This window comes from Epinephelus moara, chromosome 18 (genome assembly GCF_006386435.1).
Source record: "Epinephelus moara isolate mb chromosome 18, YSFRI_EMoa_1.0, whole genome shotgun sequence".
NCBI lineage: Eukaryota > Metazoa > Chordata > Actinopteri > Perciformes > Serranidae > Epinephelus > Epinephelus moara.
The window spans coordinates 2,330,962-2,340,554 of record NC_065523.1 but is presented as its reverse complement, the minus strand read 5'-3'; the positions used below and the strand labels follow the sequence as shown (position 1 = coordinate 2,340,554).

Here is a 9,593-nt window from a genome sequence, read left to right as displayed (position 1 = left end):
ATCCGCTGCTCGTTGAGAAGAATAAGAATGATACATGCTCTCACAACAGAGTCTCCAGAAGTCTTCAATAACATCAGAAAAAGTCGCTAGATTTGTCACTAGTCGCTTTTTTGAAAAAGAGTCGCTAGAGGGGTCTGAAAAGTCGCTAAATATAGCGACAAAGTCGCTAAGTTGGCAACACTGCACTAGAGCTACTATGGCTACTGGAGTAACTTACAGCTATGGAGCGCTTCTACCAGCTCTTCTAGTCACTGAGCCTCGCCTCCATCTCAGCAAATATATTACATTTATTACAGGTACCATCATCATTGAAGTAGGCAGGGAAATAGCTAAACACATGAACGTACATGAACGCGCAGCCAGACCGGCTTATAAACAAGGGGCTAGAGTTCAACACAGAGAGAGGGTGTGTGAGGTCATGCTATACTCCAGATGAAATTACACCTCTAGTTCTTCACATAGCAATTTCTTAATTCCTTCAATCTAGAAATGATGAATTTCGCTTATTGCTCCTTTAAGAAGTTATAACAAATGCAAATTTTATTATTGTATTATTTTTTCCATAAGGAGGCCAACGGTAGAATTCACCACATGACAAAAGCAGAACTATCAATCAATCAATCAATCAATCAATCAATCAATCAATTTTATTTATAAAGCCCAATATCACAAATCACAATTTGCCTCACAGGGCTTTACAGCATACGACATCCCTCTGTCCTTATGACCCTCGCAGCGGATAAGGACTAACTACCGTATGAGCGCTGCCCTTGGTGCTGAAGATGTCCCCGAGCCTGTTACAGGCAGCGGTTATAACAAAATCACTTTAAGCGCTGTCCTTGGTGCTGAAGATGCAAAAACAAACAAATGTCTATACTCAAAAACTCACTACCTCTCACATGACGAACCAAGACAGTGTAAATGGATAAAAAACACAACATCAGCAGAAAAACAGAAGTCCTGCAAACCGACAGCAAGCGGCGATCACCATGGCTAAATAACGTTGCATATCTGTAATAAAGAAATCAAAACACAGCTGTTGGCAACTAACGCTGTTGCTGCTGCAGCTACTATTAGGCTACTACTGTTATCCAAACTAAATTAAAGGAAGCAAAGATAGTTTAACCTTTAAGTCCACATTATGTTGCCTTCTTTCCACAGCAAAAAAAATATTTCCTTTTAACAAATGGCTCAGAGAAATGCCGTCTAGCAAACTTAAATATTTTCACCACCATTTTAGTTATGAAATAGCCTCACATATGATATTCAAGGTGCACGCACACACAAGCAGGATCTCACACACATAAAACGTGACTGGAATTAATAAACAAGCAGTAAATGCACAGTGGGGGTTATTTGTTTTCTGTATCGGCGTGACACGCTGTGTTAATTGAGTGAATCATCCGAGCCGGACGCGTGTTAATTTGAGTTTTATTCAATTTAATTACGCTAAAGTTGTTGAGTTAAACTAACCATACGAGTCCTTTCATTTTTATACAATTTATTGCTGCATTTTGAAAGCAAAAAGAGTAAAGTTTTTGGGGGTTTCATGTTATATCAGGGGTTTCAGCTTGGCACTGTGAACCTGTGCCTCCCGTGACCTGTAAAAGTAGAGTTGTGACATAAGCCTCAGTTTCTGTTGTTGGCGAATTGTTACAAGCTGATGAATTCGCTGGTCAAGGTTAGGCAAAACGTTAGTACAGGTGAGATGACAGACAGATGGATGGTTTGTCTCTAACAAAATACTTTCTGTAGACGTGCTGCAAGAACGGATTAATGCTTAATATACATCTGCAGCCAGAGCGCATTACGCTGTCAATAGGCTTTATGTGTGGGGAATACCACGATGTGTTATCCAAATAAGGGCATGTAGGTCACATATAGCAGATGGATGTGATTTCCTGAGATAAACGCAACTGTCCTCACAGTCCGTGCCGGCGCAGTGAGGGAGAAATGCACAGACTGCTTCGTGTTGGAAGTGCTGTGATCGGACTAACAGGCGGTCAGTCAACTGGGTATTAAATCCGACAGTCGGAATAATGGCATTAAAATGGTTGGATTAATGGGCGGTCGACATTATGGGACTAAAACGATAAAACTCGCCATAGACCTGCATGGTCGGATTAGCGTGTAGTTGGAGTTATGGGTAGTCGGACCTATGGGAGGTCGCACTAACGCCTGGTCCCCACTGGCGAGTGGGGTGGCCAGCAAATTTATAGGGGGGGCCGTGGCCACCCCTGGCCACCCCCTGGTGGTGCCATTGGTTGTATTTGAATATAGGCTACAGTTTCATTTACCTCTGCCGAATAGCCATTTTCCTGAGCTGGCCTTGAACATACCATAATGTATCTCTGTGGCACCTCATGTATTTAGCTTATCCTGCCAATTTTACCATGGATTTCAATTTAATAATAATCAAATTTAATTTGAAGACAAGTGTGCACGAAAACATTGGAAACAGATTTCAAGACAGGCCAACATTGTTGATCAGTGGCTGTGCTATTGGATAGATGTGACCAGCAGAATTACAGACCGAGCTTATGACAGCAGGGAAATTATATATCAGTTATCTTCTTATACTTTTTTAAAGTGTGCACCATACCATCCCTATACCATTGTCATAAGTGAATAAGGAAAACAGCTTTGCAGCAATGCCCCACATGCAAAGTGGACTTACAAAGACATCAAGAATTTAAAGTCTATGCTTCAGTGACATATAGCACATCTTAAAATAAGTCAACTATCAGCTTTTTTAAATAAGCTCGCCCCCACAAATTTTCAGCAGCAGATTTTCCCTTTTCTACTTCTTCTGTCTTTCTTTATCTTCAGAGGCCTGCCGAAGGAACCACCCAAAGGTCATTCAGAAAACGATTGAAGCATCAATTGCAGATACCCTCAGATATGCTCCCCATCAAGGAACTAAGGTTAGTGTTAAGCATTAATACAAAAAGCACAAATTGATACAAACTGTGAGCAGATATTGCATGTTTTTGTAGAGGTGGTATCTTTTTATATTAGAAAGTCACTTGTGCTGGTCTAGGCTTGAAAAATGTCCTCATGAGTCAGACATTATTCTGATTTTCATTCATATTTTGTCATGTAGACGGATCGAGAAACTTCCATGACTCAGGACAGTACAACTCTTGGTCAGGAAGATGAGGCAGCACCTGAGGAGCACACCACCACAGTCTCCAGGCTCTGAACAGTAATAGGTTTTCTTGTCAATTAAAGTTCAATTTGTCTCAAATGTTTTAGACCAGTGTTTCTCAACTGGTGACAGGGCCATTTTTAGTTGGTTGGTTGAATGTTTAAAAAAAGAAATGAGGGCAAAAGAATTCAAACTTTTATGTTCAAGTGTAAAGATCACTTTTAGTTTGAATGACTTCTGTTTCCCTCCAGCCCCCCCGCGACCCTCAAGAGGATGAAGCGGTTAGAAGAAGACTTCTGTTTCCTATGATGCAGCATGGCATTTTGATTTTTTTTTTTTATCAAAAAAGAAGAATGTAAAATATCTCACAATTTTAGAACTTCGTTGCTAAAATGTCATCGCGGACAATTCCACATCAATTCTCTGAGAGTAATGTTATTATTGCGTGGGGCTGTGGAGCATCCTTCGCTGCACTCAGTTTATTTTCACTTTCACTGTGGATTTCTTTCCCTTTATTACTTGTCCCTGGTAAATTAAAGCATTTGTGAGGCAATGTTGTTTCTCAGTCAACAGCAGGTTGGTTGTTTTTTAATGTTTGCCCCCTTAAAGTGGCAATAGAAATGTTTAAAGAATGTTAGTGTTATGTCAAAACAGTGTTTTCTTTAAACATTCTTATTTTAGTTTATTTCATTTATTTGTATAGGGACAGTGCACATTAATAACATTTCAGTAAATGTACCAGTTTTAGCTATTTAGCTTATTGAAATTTATGATCAAACATGTTTGCATTGTTTTTGTATCTTTATTTTTCAAGTTTTTTTGCAAACACTCCTAAAATGTTACAGCATCATGTTAAAAAAATGTTATTGCTAATGCTTTAGGAACGTTGTGGCTGTATATTTCTATAACATTTATATAGAACATTCTCCTACCATTAAAAAGGAACGTTTTTTGAACAAACAAATATTCTTGCTGGATAACATTATAACTACGTTATCAAAAAACATTTTTTAACAGTTTTTTTGCAAACACTCCTAAAATGTTAGGGTACTATGTTAAAAAAATGTTTCTGCTTAATGTTTTAAGAAGGTTGTGGCAGCATGCTTTTATAACATTTATACAGAACATTCTCCTACCATTAAAATGAACGTTCTGGGAACCAAATAAAAACTTCCCGCTAAAAACATTACCAGAACATTATGCTTAAATATTCCAAGAACGTATTTTGAGTAAGCAAAAATTCTAGCTGGATAACATTATAACTATGTTATAAACAAACATTTTTGAAATGTTTTTTGCAAACATTCTTAAAATGATAGATCATCATGTTAAAAAAATGTTACTACTTAATGTTTTAAGAAGGTCATGGCAGTATGTTTTTATAACATGTATATAGAACATTCTCCTACCATTAAAAGGAACGTTCTAGGAACTAAATAAAAACTTCCCGCTAAAAACATTACCAGAACATTGCCTGGTAACATTCCAATAATGTTCTTAGAACAAAAAATTTCTAGCTGGGTTTTCCTGGGTCCGCTCATGACTCATTCATCCTGGTGAATTCTGTCATCCCTACAGTCTTTCAGGGGGACCCCCCTCTGGATGGGTGGCTGCTAGGTGACAACGGCTATCCACTGAAAACGTGGCTGATAACGCCATACATTACACCCACAACAAGAAGGCAGCATGGTTTTAACCGTGTTTTCAGTAGTGCTCGGTCAGTCATCGAACGCACTTTTGGCCAGATCAAAATGCGTTTCAGATGTGTGAGACCGTTCAGGTGGTTCATTAACATACATTCTTTGTGGCATGTTGCGTTATACACAACATAGCTACACGCCGTGGATGCCACTTTGACCTCACGGAGGAGACATTACAGGACTTACGACAGAGAGAGGCCAAACTGCATGTGCCAAATCAGCAGGAAGAGCATCAGGGTGCATGGGAGAAGAGAGACCACCTGGCTGCACAGCCCTGTCCTTAAATGTGAGTATTTCCCTGTACATCCATTCACACATTTATGGTGTAAATTTACTCAATCACACTGAATATAGGCTACAACAAATCACCCAAAACAAATTATTGCAATGTTCAATTAATTTTATTTATTGATTCCCCCCCCCCCCCGCCCCGGTTAGCGACACCTCCACGCGTCCTGGGAGAAGTTTGGCTGTCTGACGCTGCTGCTGCCATGGCATATTGAGTAAACTCTCATTACGCCTTCGTGCGGCGCATTTAAGGGCGAGGAGAGGGGCTCATTTGATTGGTGTGATGTGAATCGGCTGTGTAAAACCCACTCCACGCCTTCTCTCCTCCCTCTTTCCGACTTGCGCAGGTAGGAGGGACGGAGGAGGGAAAGAGGAGCAGCTGCACCGCGGCCTCGCCCGGTCTGCGAAACTAGAGGCCTATGTGTTTGCAGTGAAGACTGGTTCAACCCGTCTGCCTATTGGCAGCTATGAGAGTTGTCTCTCTGTCTTCTTATTGGTCTCCACCTTTCATATCCACACACTGCATATCCTTCTTCTCTGTCAGCTCAGCTGATGGTGGGTGGTAGGATTTATTTAATGGGGCTGTGTTTTTCCTCACCTTTTCCAGTGTGCTTTTCAATAGTGATCTGCACCACTGACAGTCTATTATGTACCTGCACTGCATTAGAGCAGGCAGTGATGTTAACAGATTTTCAACATGGTGAGTCCCCAGGACCTACAGGTGGTCATTTGAGACAGTCCCCCACAAAAATTGTGTTTTTTGACAAATTGTATCATTAAATTGGTGTTTGATCTTACATGATCTTACAAAATTACAGTGTTTAAATAATGGGGTTTTTTTTGGTCATGTATATTGTTTTTTATACAGAAATAAACTGTAGGCCTATTAAATTTTGCAAATTCATTTGGTAGCCTTTCCAGATAGTAATATTTACAACTGGAAGGGGTGCTCAGAGAGCAATGACTGCCACCCATGCTCACCTCTAAAGGTTAAAGTTTAAGTCCCAAATTATTGTCAGACACCTGAGTGTGTGAAATTCATTCTCTGCATTTGACCCATCCCCTGGGGGAAAGGTGAGCAGTCAAATCTCAAAATCAGTCCAGTAGTTTTCACATTATCCTGCTAACGGATGTACGGATGTAGGTACAGATGTACGTACGTACACACGCTGCTGAAAACATAACCTCTCGTCCTCCAGATTAGGTCAACTATTCGGCTTCCTCCCTGTCGCATCCCGGGCCCTCTGATTTGTGAATGCACATTATAAATGCTTCTCTCCCAGTTACGCCAATGAAAAGCTAAAAAAATTTTATGAGAATTTAAATGTATTAATCACTTTTCAATCACTCTAATAATTTAATTAAATTGGGCACAGTTTAATCAAGCAATCAATCAATAGGTATAAATAAATAAATAAATAAAATGTAAATCTGACTTTACAGCAAAAATGATTGAACTCATTGTAGAGTTTGTTTCTACTCTTTCATTGGACATTTTTCCTTGTTTACATGTTCCCTTTAATATAATTTGTATCTATTATAAATTCAATATTGATCAGAAATGATAGCCTACATTTGTGTGCAAATGTTCCAATTTATTATCAACATGGCTCTGGGATTCAACCAGGCCTATCTTTAGGGCAATGGATAGTGGATTTAGACCAGCCCCCCAAATATAGCAGGCATCAACTGATCTAGGAAATCAACATTATGTGTTTGTATGTGGCATAACTAAAACAGTATGGTAGGAGAACAATAACAAAAAGCCAAACATATACTTACACGTTTCAAAATTGTGAATATGTGAGGAACATTCAGAAGGTCTGAGTCTGAATATGAAGAGGGTGTGGCTGAGTATGTTAAATGGCATAGGCATAGCTGCTCTCTAAATCACCAAAAAGGCAATGCCCCAACTGTCGCCCTGTCCCAACCGACCCCGCCTTTGCCTACAACGCAGGACGTCCTGCTTACTTGACACTCACAGAAGCCTGTATAGTTTATTTGCTTTTTATCTGTTTGTCCAGAACTGTAACTGGTGAATGTGCTTATTTTCATGATCCATGCTTTAAACATATATCTAATTATTTTATGACATTTCGCATACTGTACACCTCACATGTATACATATACCATAAATGTCATATAATGTAACATCTATATATTGAGATAATGATTTTAACATGTGACCTTAATGTAATTGTAACCAGTTACAGATACTGAGAAAACATATGGAATTAGATTACAGTTACTAATCAAAATGTTGGTGATCACAAAGGGTTACATCCAAATGTATTCTTTTCAGTGAAAGATTTCTATGTAGAATCAAAATTTAATTTGGTTGCTTTGCATCTTTTTCATTGTGCAGGAATTACTGTCTTTAGCAGAGCCTGTTTCTGGACATTTTTTTAGATTTATTGCCCAGTTTGAAACATTTATTAGAAAAGTAATCAAAATGTAATGTACAGTTACTTTACTTTGAAGTAATTAAAAAAGCTACAATACTTATTACATTTTTATCAGGGTAAGTAGTAATCTAAAACTTATTACATTTCAAAATGAACCTTCTCCACACTGCCTCCACATACCTGTGTATGTATGTACAGTAGCTTTATTGTATAGTTATTCTAAATACTCATCTATGCAATTCCATTGAAGTAAGTAGTAGACTTATGGACCAACATAGGCCTTGTGGACCAACAGCATATTACCGGGTACTGTGTATGGTCCTAGTTTTGTTCAGTTTCCAGTTTAAGTTTTTTGGTTTATCACTATTAATGTTTCTAATAATGTATTTCTTGCCAAAGGCAACCTATTTCAATGTCCCTTTCTTTTGTGTGTTTTAGTCCATTGAAATAGGGTTTAAACTGTCTGTAGATCAAGGCCTATTGGGTATGCAAATATATTATTACATGTTGCTCATTCTGTGGCACACAAATTACAAGCTCTCCACCACCACAGCTCATGATGGTCCATTTGCAACACAACATGTTGCCTAAGCTCATGAACAACCACACGCTGTGAGCTGAGGAGTTTCTATATGTGTATTCCTGCCAAGGCTGCTTTTCAAGCTTCTGTTTCCACAATAAGAAATGCTGCAGGGCACTGTCAAGATGGGACATGAACATTTCACTTGTTGTCCCTAAGCTTAAGGTCAAAGTAAAATACAGGCTTGTTTTGCTTATGTCAGCAGACAGAACCAAACCTTAATCAACACATTTAACATTAAGAACTTAGAAATGAAACAGCTTTTGGCAATGACTTTGTGACAGGTTTAAATGTTGTGTTTTGGTCCAAAAGCTACTGATTCTGCCTTTACTGACTTTACTTTTCACTCAAGTCTATCTATGGGGAAATATATTCGAGTTTTGCTTGTTTGTTTGTTTATTTGTTCGTTTGTTTGGTTGGTTGGTTGGTTTATGTTCAGTCAGAGACAGCTACTTTAAGAAACTTTGGTGGCTTCAGTGTGAAACCCTCAGCACTGGCAGCCTGAGGCATTTCACAGTCAGAGTACAAGTCTCATCTGGCACAGCAGCATCAGATCCCCCGTTTACAATCAAATACAAGTTCCATCTTCTCTCACTTGACTCTGTCTGCTCCTAGCTGACAACATGAGTTCAGAAACACAACACACATCCGCCACCGATCAACGGATTAATGTTGCGCCGCCAGCACCGCTCGCCCACAGATTTGTAGTTACAGACTCATTATTGCGAACGCACATACCTGATCCTTCTCTTTCTTACTCCCAGCTTTTCCACCTCCTCCGTCCCTCTCTTTCTCTTGCTCCTTCATCCTGCTCCTCAGCCGCGTAGTCTGAACTCAGAGATCCCAATCAGCTGTGCGTCCTGCAGCTCCGCCCACAACCCCAGTCACACCGCCCCGCCTAACAAACAACTATCGCAGCCTCTCCCACTGTACACATTTACTGTTCTGCTTACCAACAGAGGTGGAAGAAGCACTGAGACCTTTGACTCCGGTAAAAGTGTTAAAACCACATGATAAAAATACACATTACAAGAAATGGTCCTGCATTTTACATAATATAGCCTACTGTAATGTAGTTACATTTATAAGAGTGCATAATATATTTGAAAGTGATCAGGTTTTACAAGTCAAATCTTCCTATGAAAAGTAACTAACTACAGTTGTCAGAATGTAGCAAATGTAGGCTAAAATATTTCCTTTTAAAATGTGGTTGAATAGACGTATAAAACAGCAGAAAATTGAAATACTCAAGTAACTTACAAGTAACACTTTATATTAAGATACTGTAATAAGCGTTAATTAAGATAGATAGAACTTTAATAAAACTTTACAGGAAATTAAAAATGTCACGGCAGCTTAATTACAAACAACACATAACATTCAAACCACAGAGTTACAAGTTAAAAATAAATAAATAAATAAGTTAAAAATTGACAAAAAGAGTCCCTTGTGTGATCTTGTCACCCAGCTGA

The 9,593-nt window shown here is 38.9% G+C and overlaps 1 protein-coding gene across 2 annotated transcripts in view; it reads right to left on the bottom strand.

Annotated features, from left to right (window-relative positions):
• The window catches only part of trpm4a (transient receptor potential cation channel, subfamily M, member 4a), a 166,742-nt gene extending 157,793 nt beyond the window's left edge, over nucleotides 1–8,949 (bottom strand). Inside the window, exon 1 of one of the 2 annotated variants that reach the window (XM_050070235.1) lies at nucleotides 8,860–8,949. In XM_050070235.1, the coding sequence (XP_049926192.1) occupies nucleotides 8,860–8,928 (69 nt within the window). In that variant the 5' untranslated portion in view covers nucleotides 8,929–8,949. The remainder of the gene's footprint in view (nucleotides 1–8,859) is intronic. The other variant, XM_050070236.1, reaches the window with a different exon arrangement.
• Nucleotides 8,950–9,593: the final 644 nt, after the last annotated feature.